At 42.5% G+C, this 12,528-nt stretch overlaps 2 protein-coding genes across 2 annotated transcripts; one reads left to right on the top strand and one right to left on the bottom strand.

Moving 5' to 3' along the window:
• Nucleotides 1-305: 305 nt before the first annotated feature.
• On the bottom strand, nt 306-4,498 carry LOC147339160 (potassium-transporting ATPase subunit beta-like). The gene is made up of 7 exons (XM_086299076.1): nt 4,184-4,498; nt 2,697-2,825; nt 2,499-2,612; nt 2,182-2,387; nt 2,021-2,083; nt 1,668-1,760; nt 306-812 (listed from the first exon to the last, which is right to left on the bottom strand). The coding sequence occupies exons 1-7, from the start codon at nt 4,293-4,295 to the stop codon at nt 654-656; spliced, it is 876 nt and encodes a 291-aa protein (XP_086155202.1). The 5' UTR covers nt 4,296-4,498; the 3' UTR covers nt 306-653.
• Nucleotides 4,499-5,819: 1,321 nt separating this feature from the next.
• Nucleotides 5,820-12,528, top strand: grk1a (G protein-coupled receptor kinase 1 a). Its single transcript, XM_086290044.1, has 7 exons — nt 5,820-6,793; nt 7,215-7,342; nt 7,499-7,656; nt 9,121-9,204; nt 10,831-10,955; nt 11,184-11,385; nt 11,778-12,528. Exons 1-7 carry the CDS (start codon nt 6,092-6,094, stop codon nt 12,068-12,070), a joined length of 1,692 nt encoding a protein of 563 aa, XP_086146170.1. The 5' UTR covers nt 5,820-6,091; the 3' UTR covers nt 12,071-12,528.

Below are 12,528 nucleotides of genomic sequence, written 5' to 3'. Positions count from 1 at the left end.
GTCTGTCCACGTGATTAAAACATTCACTCGTCACCAAACACAGTAATCCTTTCCACGAAAACGACAGCAGGCTTACGAGACCTCAGGAAACCTCAATAATAATAATGTGAGACACACCTACACGTGTCCGTCTGTGTCTCTGTATGTGTGCACACCAGCATGCTTGCACCGTGTAAGCTGATAACTTACAAAGTCTGCAGTCAGCACATCCCTGAGAAACCTCCTCACTGTCATCATCCTATTATCTCGAGGAGACGGCAGCCAGTTACAGACACTCTACAGCTGATACTCAGATTTTTATTAGTCAGAAGTGACCGTTCTGATTTTGCTCATTCTCATAGTCAAAACTATATAATTGTTCATATCATTTTATTTGTTATTATTCAGACTCTTCATTATGTTGCTTAAATACATTTATCCACTGTTTCTAAGGACACATTTGGAGGTCACAACGCTTGAATTTTGCTCCTTCAGATTTCTAGATCTTACAATTTATTTTGCAACAACATTAATAAATTACTTGGAAACTTAGGTCTATAGACTGCTTAAGTTGAATACAAGTGGCTTAAAGGCGGTTTGATAAGTATCCCTACAGATCCAGATACATGATACTAGCAGGTGAGTAGTGGTACTGTGTGACTATCTGACATGGTTCATTTCACTGCTTTGAGGTAAAAGACGACTTTCCCCTCATAGGGGTCGTGGATGTTTTCGTAGCTGATCTTTTCAGACACCACTCTGCACTGGATCTTGGCTTCCTTCTCTCCGACCAGGCTGAACCGAACGGCCACCAGTGGGTTGACATAAGTAGGCTGTAAAAGAAAGAAAGAAAGAAGAAGAGGCAGAGTGTTGGTTCCTTACCCAAGTGCAACATAAGAACGAGGGTACCTGAACAGAAAAAAAAGTGCTTATGATGTGGCACCGAATCATCTCAAGACTCTTATGATAAAATAATGGTAGAGAACCTGCAACAGTATAAATAAAAAACTCCAACAATCCAACAATCATCAGTGAACAAGCACTCAACAAAGAGGATTGTGAATTCGGTGTCCATATCTGACATCCAGAGATCAAAGCAAATGAGACACGATGTTTCTAATTTTAGCACTTCTGTGCATGTGAACAAAGGGAGACACAAACATTCGTTTAAAGAGCGAGTTCTGGTCAAAGCACTGAAGATCAAAGTAGTTCCACCCAGAGTAAATGTCTGGCTGTGTTTTAGGGCCAAATACCATAACTGTAGTTTTGTTTGTATTTGGCTCATCCAGGCCATTATAGATGAAAATCCCAGGGTGTGATCTCCATAGCAAAATAAAACGCCTCTAGTGTTTTCATATATTTAGCCTTTATTGGACAAAATGGTTGAGAATGGGCAGGAAATTTGGTCCAGGCTGAATTAAACCCAGGTCTCTGCAGCCTTTCAGCACATAGCCATGCTCTGCATCCTGTATGCTCCACTAATATGTTTCATCTTTGTTCTTCAGTTCAACTCATGTTATCAAATTAAGTAAGTAATGAGGTTAAGAAAGCACAGAGTGACCAGTTTCATTATTTCTGTGTATCAGGCTGGTGTTTCACCCTTTTTATGTATTTGTGCTAAAAGCAAATGAAGGTTACTGTACATGGAAGAAGCCTCCTGAATATTAGATCATTATCTGCTGTCTTACCTGTGCTAGATTTCCATAGTATGGGAAGTAGGAGGGATCCATGATTCCACCGTCTGGGAAATACTCTATTTTTGCCACACTGTCCTCTCCATCCTACATCCAAACAGAAACAGAGTTTTATTTTATTGAAAGAAGATCTTGATTCATTTTGTGAATCTTTGTTAAACTGTGGCTGATGAGTTTAAAAGGCAGGAGATTAACAGACAGGAAGCGTGTGATGGAAAGAGCTGTGAAAGGTGGAAAATGTGTTGAATCCAGTGTTTTTCCACAGTATAGAGTCACCCTATACCCACTACTTTTTTCAGATATTATACTACTACTTTACTACTTTAAAGTAACTGCATGCAGCTCACCAGTATGGTGCAGTTCACATATGGGGGCCGAGCGGTGTTATTAGAAGGCAAAAAGTCAATAATCTGCAGACAAAACACAACATTTGCTTTTAGTTCTGGTTATTATATGATGTCATTGCTTTTCTAGCTTAAATATCCTGACAGAGTGAAACCAAACGCACCCTGTTCATCTTGATGACGACACAAGGCATGGTGCTGTTGTAGCCAAAAGTCGGATCCTCAATTCCAGAGCAGGGTCCCAGCATGCTCTGCGTGAAGGGGCAAGCCCACTTGGTGTGGTGGGGGGCAGAGAAGGTCTTCTGGATGAAGTACTTCCCCTTGGTGCAGTTGTAGTTGTTGCACTCCAGCTGCTTGGTGTCATTGTAGGCTAAAAGAGAGAGGTGAAAACAGAGCCAGGTGTCTTTTTTTAATTTTCTTTGACATATGTGCACATTAAAAGTTACATAATGCAGAATAAATCGTGTATGGGAACACTAACGCTTCAGGAAGTCGTGAAGGATGTTGGCCATTTCCATACAGCTGGCCTTCTCTGACGTGTTGTAGGAGATTTCAACGTCTTCCTCTCCGTATGTGTCCGGCCACACCATCACCCCTGAGTGGGAAAGCAGATGCTTATGAGGCACTGAGATATCTTTTGTGATTATTTATGTATTTATGTATTCATGATTTATGTAACCTGGTGATGTTAGTCGATCTTGGTAGTCAGGTTTGTAGGGACTGATGGTGTACATGAGGACCCAGATCGCCAAAGAAAAGAGCCCCGTCATGATGACGTAGAAGGCCACATAGTACAGACTAATGTACACTGTGAAGGAAGGAGTTTATTAACACACCTTTATGGGTACATCAATAAGTGTTTTAGTTATCAATGTTGCTCACTCTGAAGCTTGGAAAATCAGAGTGAGAGAAAGAATATTTACTGTACACACTAGCAAGGCAGCTCTGCCTAATGTGGAAACGCAGAGGTCAAGGTGTCCTCTGCTGCTGCAAACTGAATTTAATCTCATTGTAAGGTCAAGCAGAGAAGGGTGCACAAAACTTATCATTACTTATCTCTCGCTGCTCTAGGAGTGCATGACATGTGACTGGGATCACGCGTGTCTTTCAGCAAACACACACACACAGATACTGTTGAGGCCTTTTATGTTTTATGTGAAAGAAAAACAACTACACTCACCGGCCACTTCATTAGGTACAGCCTTTCAACTGCCCTTTAATGTAAATGTGTAACGAGCCAATCGGCCCTGACTTATATGATTTAAAGAGGGTTTACAGAGAAAGGGCCGAAAACAGAAAACATCCAGAGAGTGACAGTGCCTTGTTGATGCCAGAGGTCAGACTGCTTTAAAGTGATAGAAAGGAATTAGTAACTCAAATATTTACTTGTTACAAGCAAGTTCTGCAGAAAAGTACCTCTGAAAGACAGCAAATTAAACCTACAACAACATAAGATCACACTCGGTGCCATTCCTGTCATCGAAGAACAGGAAGCTGAGTTACAGCTTCACACAGTTTCAATTTCTGCTGTGACATTTGAATCTAGGGTCAGAGCCCTCAACACACCAAACCTTAATGGTAGCAGATGGGCTACAGCAGGAGAAGACCACATCTGGTGCCATTCCTGTTAGCTAAGAGCATGAAACCGAGGCTACTTAACGGATGGGAAGAACTGGTCAGTAGAAGATGGAAAAATGTTTCCTGGTCTGATGACTCTCGTTTCAGCTACATTCACATTTTAGGGTCAGAATTTAGCATTAACACCATAAAAACATGGCTCCATCCAGTTCAGGATGGTAGTGGTGTAACAGCATGGGGGATACTTTCTTGGCACGCTTTGGGCATCTTAGTACCAACTGAGCTTCATTTAAACACCACAGCATTCCTGAGTATTCTTGCTGACCACATCAAATCCTTTATGAGGACAGTGTGCTCATCATGCGCACCATGTCACAAAGCTCAGATCACAGCAACAATTCAAAATAAAATACAGACAAAAAGAAAAGAAAAGATTTAAAGGTTATTAGGACAATTTTTAACATGTAACTTGACTGAATGAGTGCTATCAGCATGTTTTAAATAATCTGAAAAATACTTGTTGCAAGCGGTTTAAAAATTCTAGTCTATTTAATGCAGGAGAGGTTAGTGAAGTCGTGTCCTTGTTACCCCATTTCTCTGGCGTTCTTCCCATAAACGTCCCATTTTCCGAGTTCCAGACAAAGCGGCCGAAGTCTTCACACCGCTGCCCGCAAGTCCTCTTTTCCTTCAGAGTGGCCATGATGGAGCTTCACAGCAAACCTTTTCTCTTTCCTTCTCTCAGCTCAGTAAAGACAGCTGTAATATTTCTTTCTTCCCTCTCTCGTCCCTCTCCAAATCTTCTGAGGAACTTTCAGCTTTTGTGTTAACGTCTTGCGTCCAGTCTCATTCTTTTCTGCACTTACAGTCGGTCCACAGTGTGATGTGTGTTATCTTTCACTATGTATTTATGAGGCCAAGATAAGGTGTACCATGACAGGAGCAGGTAAACTTCCTTCATTAGCAATGACGTCCTTGATTCACTGGAGAAACACCAGGATCACCTTGAAAAGGTTGGCTACTACTGATAACAGGACTGATTTAAATCACTGCAAATCCAAACAGAAATGAAAACCTGAGTCAGTTTGGCCTCTGAAACATTTGACTAATCCTGATGTACTAAAGCACAAACTTTATAGGTACTAGCCCATTTTTTGTGGCAGAGATTCAACAAGATGCTGGAAATGTTCCTCCAGCAGGGATTTTGCTCCATGATGACATGACAGCACCACAGTTTCTGCAGATTTGTTGGCTGCACATCTGTCACATCCTAAAGGTGCTCTACTGGGTTGAGCGTAGGTTATTTTAATACAGGGCTGCAAAAACTTCAAATTCAGTTTCAGGTGGAGGCTCCGCCGGCTTGCTTCACTGCTACTAAGTTCATATATTTTAATGACACCAGCTACTCCAGCTACTATGAAGCATTGTCATGTTCAAGAATCCAGTTTGAGGTGATCTGAGCTTTGTGACATAATACATGATCCTGCTGAGGTCCTAAAGGGATGGGGGGGTGATACAAAGCATATTTTCATTTCATCTAGTGTCCAAATGTTGCTCAGAAATTGAGACTCTGGCATTTTTCAGCGTCAGGTGCAGTCTTCTGCTGTTGTAGGTTTGATGTTTCGTGCATTCAGAGATGCTCTTCTCCATACATTGGTTGTAACAAGTGATTGTTTGAATTACTGTTGCCTTCATATCAGCTCGAAGCAATCTGGCCATTCTCCTCTAACCTCTGACATCAACAAGACATTTTTCCCCAGAGAAAACTGCCGCTCACTGGAAGTTTTCTCTTTTTTCTCTCTCTGTTTCCTTTCCTTTCTCTTTACCCTAGAGATGGTTCTGTGGGAAAATCCCAGCAGATCAGCACTTTCTAAAATTCTCAGATCAGCCTGTCTGGCACCAACAACCATGCCACATTCAAAGTCACTTAAATCACTTTTCTTCACTTTCTTAATGTGCAGTTAACAGGTGTACCTAATAAAGTGATGGAGAACTTTGCTCTCTCTCTACACTGCTGTCATTACTGTCCCGCTACATACATGCATATTTTTACCTAATTTGTCTCTTTTTCCTCTTTCATTTTCTGCCTCTACTTTCCATCGTGTTCCCTCACACCTTGTTCTCGTCCCGCCTCCGGCACAGAGCACATGGTCGGGCACGGGGCAGAGCATTACAGAGATTCAGCGTGGATAAGTGTCTTTGAGGAAAGGCGATGAGTCAGGTAGATCTGCATGTGTGTGTGCATGTGTGAGAGGCAGAGACTGTCAGGGAGGGAAGTCACTCTGCAGTGAGCAGATGCTCACATGTGCGAGTCACTCTGCTTCTGAATCACCGGAGGAAGAAGTCCTCTCTTACATCACTTACTTCTCTGTGATTTTTGTCTGCATTTTGCGATTTCTTTATTTCGGTTCTCATTTGCAGACTTTCCCATCTGCTTTTTCTTCCCTGTAACACTTTAGTTGCATCTCTTTATCCTTCCCTCCTTTTCTCTTATCCACCATGGATATCGGTGGCTTGACGACAGTTGTGGCCAACTCTGCCTACATCTCGGCCCGCGGAAGCTTTGATGGCACTGCCAACCCAGCGGCCAACCGAGACAAGAAGTTCCACTCCCGCCTGAAGCTGCTTCACATCACGGTGTGCGAGGGTCTGCGGGAGACTTTAGACCTGGGCTTCCAGACGGTCTGTGTGGAGCAGCCCATCGGCAAACGTCTCTTCCAGGAGTTCCTGGAGTCCAACAACGAGTACAAAGGCCCCAGCCGTCTGTGGAAAGATATCGAGGAGTACAACAATGCTGAAGATGAAGATCGAGTCAACAAAGCGTGCAAGATCATATCGCGTTATATGGAGCCTGATGCCAAGTATTACTGCCCCTTTCTTCCAGAAAATGGCATCACGAAGGTCAAAGAGAAGCACCAACAGGCTTCTGACGACCTTTTCAACGAGACCATGGACAGTGTGATGGACTTCCTCAAGGAAGTGCCCTACACGTTTTTCCTGGAGAGTATGTACCTGAAGAGGTTTCTGCAGTGGAAGTGGCTGGAGATGCAGCCCATGGGAGATGACTGGTTCATGGATTTTCGTGTACTGGGGAAAGGGGGTTTTGGGGAAGTCTTTGCCTGTCAGATGAGGGGCACGGGGAAACTGTATGCCTGCAAAAAGCTCAACAAGAAGAGGCTGAAGAAGAGAAAAGGCTATGAGGTAAGGAGTCATGCCACCTGCTCTATTATAGGTCCAGCAGTTCATGAAGTTGTTCAAATACAGGAACCTTTTTGATTTAGTTTCCATGAGGTTCTGCAGGACTTTTACCTGCAGTAGCTGACCAGCCTACCTGTCTAAACAGTCAGTGTTAGGATAGAGGCTTACAGGTGAGCACCATGGGCTTATATGATTAGTCCTCTCGGCATTAGTACATTTTGATCTCCTTATAGCATAAAGTGCCAATCCTGTCATGTTTATAAATGGAGCGGACCTCGACTGAAGTCTCCTGTCTCTAGTCATCAAAGCAGACACAAGAAGACGCTGCTAAAGTTGGAGAGCTGGTGCAGCTGGAAATGCAAGTTCAGATATTGTTACTCACAGAGTTTCTCATGTCTCCTGCTGTCTCCTCTGCTGCCTGCAGGGCGCGATGGTGGAGAAAAGGATCCTGGCCCGAGTTCACAGCAGGTTCATCGTCTCTTTGGCGTATGCCTTCCAGACGAAAACAGAGCTGTGTCTGGTCATGACCATCATGAACGGCGGAGACCTGAGGTTAGATCATCTTTTCTCTTTGACCCATCGTCCTACACCTTTTCAGGCTCATAGAGGTAATTTAACAACTTGCAACCCCAAAACTAAGAATTATTATTGCAATATAGGGATTTTTGCCTTGGATGAACCTACAACATCTCTCTCTGATCGCATTAGGTACCATATCTATAATGTGGATGAGAACAACCCGGGATTTGAAGAGCCACGAGCCTGCTACTATGCTGCGCAGATCATCCAGGGCATGGAGCACCTCCACCAGAAGAGGATCATCTACAGAGACCTCAAACCAGAGAATGTGCTGCTGGATAATCAAGGTAAAACACTCGTGAACAAGATGACTCCAAGGTAACTGTCTAGTCTGCAGTGCTCATGCCACCACGTAGAGACAATGTAAACATGAAAGAAGCGATAGTATGAGGTCAGCAGCTGGTTACCTGCAGGATCATAGATATCACATTTAAACAATTTTCAGACTGGTAATACAGTCACGTGAAACCTATTTCCACTTCTTGCAAGGACACAGGAAAATCCTATGTTTAACATCTGGCAGTGACCATCAGTTATAGACACAGACAATAAGAGAGGCACTCATGGGACTCGAAGGATCCTGATTTCTGTGAGAGAATTCCACAACAGGAAATATGACCAGAGAAGAAATTAAAACCATATTTCAGAGCTTTTTTTTTTTAATCAAAATTGATTGAACATCCTTTACACACCGTTTGTATGTTCGAGTCAGCATATATATTTTATATATAATTTAAACATATCCAAAATCGTTACATTTCTGCATGTTGTAAAATCAAGAGGTTTTTGAGAAGGAGCTAGACTCCTGCACTTCCTCCAGGCTCTAGAAAGTCTAACTCCCTACAAGATCATCAGCCTTCCCAGATTAGATCAGGTCAGTCTACAGCAAGTGTGCTGCATAAAGTCTTATTTTTTTTAGCCCAAATAATGCCTGTGCTTCTCTGGTGGGAGGGGCTTAGAGCGAAGAGGGGAGAGCTACAGGGGGCATCAGCTTTCCTGTTTTTGCAACCTGTGGCACCGTTCTGTGGTTATCCTGCAAAACATAGTTCATTTCAAATTTGCACAAAGGATTTATTGGAGGGCTGATATTATCATCCAGTATTAGCTATTTACCGATTTATTGGTATCTGCATTTATAACGACTGCTGAATGAAAATTGAAAAAGTAAAGAAGAGATGGAAGAAACACCCTTCGACCATTGTGTGACTGCTGATGTTGCATAGTTTGCTCACTAGAGGGCAGACTGCAAAAAAAACGACAACAAGCTCATCCATTTTTGTTTCATAAAATTGAAAATTTTATATCAAAATTGAGATATCAGATTTTTAAATAACACAAGATCGATATCAGTCTTGAAAGTCAGATATTGTTCGGACTCTAGTATTTATTGTGTTTTTAAGATTCCCTAATGACGCATTTAGCCTTAGATAGCGCGCTATATGTTGCGATAATGGTAAGAATTATGCTTCTGTCTCACCTAGCTTTATGCTAACGTGTTTTCCAAAATGGTGAACTATTTCTAAAAACCATTACAAAAGCCTTGTTGTAGCTGCTTGTGCAATTACAGCTCTTCACCTTGACTTGAAATAGCCTCCTGAAGTTAAAACTGACACACACACTTCATACCTACATTACACACAATGTGTTTCACAGCTAACAGAAGGATATCTTTGGGTTATCACACTTCTGCAGGTTAATGAGTTGCTTATCATATCTGTGACGCTGACATTAACCTGTTTGCTCTCACACAGGTAACGTCCGTATCTCTGACCTTGGTCTGGCTGTGGAGCTGGCTGATGATCAGTTTAAAATCAAGGGCTACGCCGGCACTCCAGGTACACCACAGAATCCTCAAATGGAAAAAAAAAACCCAACTAAACTCAGTGTTTCTGCACGTAATGTGTGAAATTTACCTTGCAATATACTGAAATACAGACTACTACATTTACATTTCACAGTTGAGGATTTTACCTCAGGTGTTTAGCTCTTTGCATACATGAGCTCCAGCGTTATCAAATTAACATTATCATGTGAAATAAAGTAAAACCGCTCAGAGATCATTTGTTTTACACAGTATGATAATAGCGAAGTGTACTTTTGTTCAAGAAAGGCAGTGAAAGTTTATTTGTATGAGACTTTTGATCAACATATAATGAAAACAATGCAAAATTAAAGCTGCAATCAGAAATGCGAGGGCACTCACACTGGGTGCATCGAGACATGCTAAACACCTCCTCTGTCCACTAGGTGGCGATGAAAAATATTCTTTTAATTTTCTGTTCCTCATCATTGGTAGATAGGCAGCAGAGGAGACAGCAGATATTACATGCCACCCAGGTCTTTAACTTCAACCTGAGATCATGTTGATCTCCTGAAATCCCGAGGAGGAGTTCGCTAAAGTACGAGGCCTGAAAACTGTGAAAATTTTAGCTAACATTACACATTAAATTCAAAATGTCTGATTTCCTGTTGGGTTTAGGATATGGCTCCAAGAGATTTTTTTGTAAATCTTGATGTCTTTTATCGGGCTGCCAAATTTTAGACTCCTAAATGAAGAATGGTGTGAGGGCTAGTTTTTTTTTTTTGTTTTTTTTTTAATTGTAGCTGGCGCTGTGGAGCCTTGTTACAATGGTCAATGGAAAGGACCATAAAACATGAAACCTACTTCCTGTTTTGCGGTGATTCACCCTGCCACCAGGGTGCGCCATTCAACGTAAACCCACAATTTTAACACTGAAGTATCATCAAAGTGTGATGTTTATTCTGACCGCTTTTGAGGTGGATGGGGTAAACCTGGGAGAAGCAATACATCAAAGTCTCAATAACTACATGTCTTGCTCCCACTAGGTGCCACTCTAACTATTCAAACCTGTTCAGGGTGGGACTCTCAGCATGCCTGTGAAGTTTAGGAGACTAAATTTCTTTGAGTTATAGCAATTTCGTGCTTCATGGCGAAGCATCAAAATAAGTTATGCCGTCAGGGTCACACCTTTTGACAAAAACTCACATTTTTCAATGTGAACTAAAACCCACTGTGTGCGGCTTTCCTGGACAAATTATGGTTGCTGGCAATGAAATGTGTTTAGGGGCGGAGCCTTATCACACCTGAGTGGTTTGGTCCAGACTGGAAAATGTATGAGTGAATGAGATCAAAATGAAAATTCATGAGGAGTGATTACATTTTGCAATGTCGCCATGGCCACGCCCTTTGACAGAAACTCAAAAGCTCCACATTTCAATATGGTCCAGATCTGTAGTTCAGACTGAGCAAATATGAAGTTGATCGGATAACATCTCTAGGAGTTCGCCAAAGTGTAACATCTGGAAATGGCAAAATGTGCACTAAAATTGAATCTTCAATCAATAGATCCCCTGAAATACAAAAGCGTCTTCCCTGCTAATGGAGGATACTTTATCCTGGTCGTTTTCATCCACACTCTGTCACACGCTGTCACCTGCAGGTTTCATGGCTCCGGAGCTGCTGAAAGGTGAGGAATACGACTACTCTGTGGATTATTTCACTCTGGGAGTCACTCTGTACGAGTTTCTGGCTGCTAAGGGGCCCTTCAGGACCCGAGGAGAGAAGGTAGAAGCACTGAGACGTGCTATGTGCGATCTCGTGTCATTTTCTTTTTGAAGCAGTTTGTAAATTTACCATTTGATCTTTCTGATCTTTTCTCCTCAAGAACCTCTCGTTTCTTTCTGTCATGCATCTTGCTGTCTGTGCAATTATACAGATTTTAGAGTGTTAAACAAACGTGACAATCAGGTTTTCATTCACCTTCTTTTTTCTGCTTTGGTTTTAATGTTAAAGGTGGAGAATAAGGTGGTGAAGAAGCGGATTTTGAATGATCCGGTAACTTATCCGGAGAAGTTTAGCGAGAACGCCCGGTCCATCTGTGAGGGTCTGCTGTGCAAAGAGGTCGACAAGAGGCTCGGCTTCAAGAACGACTCGTGCGACGAGCTGAGGGCGCACCCTTTCTTCAGTGAGATTAACTGGAGGAAACTGAATGCAGGTCAGACAGAAACACGCAAGGAACCCAAAGTTCCACTGAAGTCTCCCGTTTGTAGTGTCGGCTTTCATCATGGTTGCACTAACACACATCTGTGCATGAGGTTTAAAGAGCGGGACTGGTTTCATTTAAAGCTTGGTGTGATCGGTTTTAGTGCTGATAAAAATCCAGCTGTAGAAACACTCACTCAGACTTCAGGACCTCCCCAACATTAGAGATGATCCAAACCCACATTTATTCTGTGGCTTTTCATCTTCTTATCTTCTCTTTTTAAATGGGCCACAGAAATAAATTCAGCCAGAGCCAAAGCAACAGTTTTTTGCTTTTAATAAGGACAGTGTGTCACCCTAGGGAAGAGATAAGAACCCACGTCTCTCTGTGTTGTGTCTGCACAGGGATTCTTACGCCCCCTTTCGTGCCGGACTCCAAAACAGTTTACGCGAAGGATGTCGACGACGTCGGAGCCTTCTCCACGGTTAAAGGCGTGCAGCTGGACGACAAGGACGTGGACTTTTTCGACGAGTTCGCCTCGGGGAACATCCCCATCCCCTGGCAGGAGGAGATGATCGAGACCGGCATCTACGGCGAGCTCACAGTCTGGGGTCCGGGTGGCACTTTACCCAACGACCTGCGGCGGGAATCCATCCTGGAGCAGCCGCCCAAGTCCTCCACCTGCGCTGTGTCGTAAAGGGTTTCAAATGACATGAACTTTTTGCTTTTTTGAGCACTTTTTGTACAGGTGGTCAGTACAGGTTAGACATAAGTGTATTTCGTCATGATAAAGTTGCACTGGTGGAACTGCTCTGAGCCATAATCAGGTTTTTACAGTATTATCTGCACTTTGTGTTCAGTTTGTTGCTGTAATGTCATTTTGACTTCTCTTTGAGTTTTACAGGAACGATTGCTTATTCATTGTTTGTGCGCGTGGACCGCAAAAAACAGAGAATTTATATATTTTATTATCCTGCTTTTGTTTGTCTGCTTTCTTTGCCAGCATTCAGACTCTCTGAAATGCAACTTAATTAATCAAAAACACCTGCACAGGTGTGTTTCCACTTTTCAGCTCTAACATTTTTGCACACTTTAATAACAGTCTACTCGTAGCTGTAGAGATATTTATGGATTTAAATAAATACTTTGCCATTA

This window comes from Aulonocara sp. 'chitande type north' Nkhata Bay, linkage group LG1 (genome assembly GCF_057382095.1).
Source record: "Aulonocara sp. 'chitande type north' Nkhata Bay isolate Kocher_YH1m ecotype deep benthic linkage group LG1, A_spYH_male_GT1.1, whole genome shotgun sequence".
Lineage (NCBI taxonomy): Eukaryota > Metazoa > Chordata > Actinopteri > Cichliformes > Cichlidae > Aulonocara > Aulonocara sp. 'chitande type north' Nkhata Bay.
The sequence above is the reverse complement of the archived record's forward strand: the minus strand, read 5'-3'. Positions and strand labels throughout refer to the sequence as shown.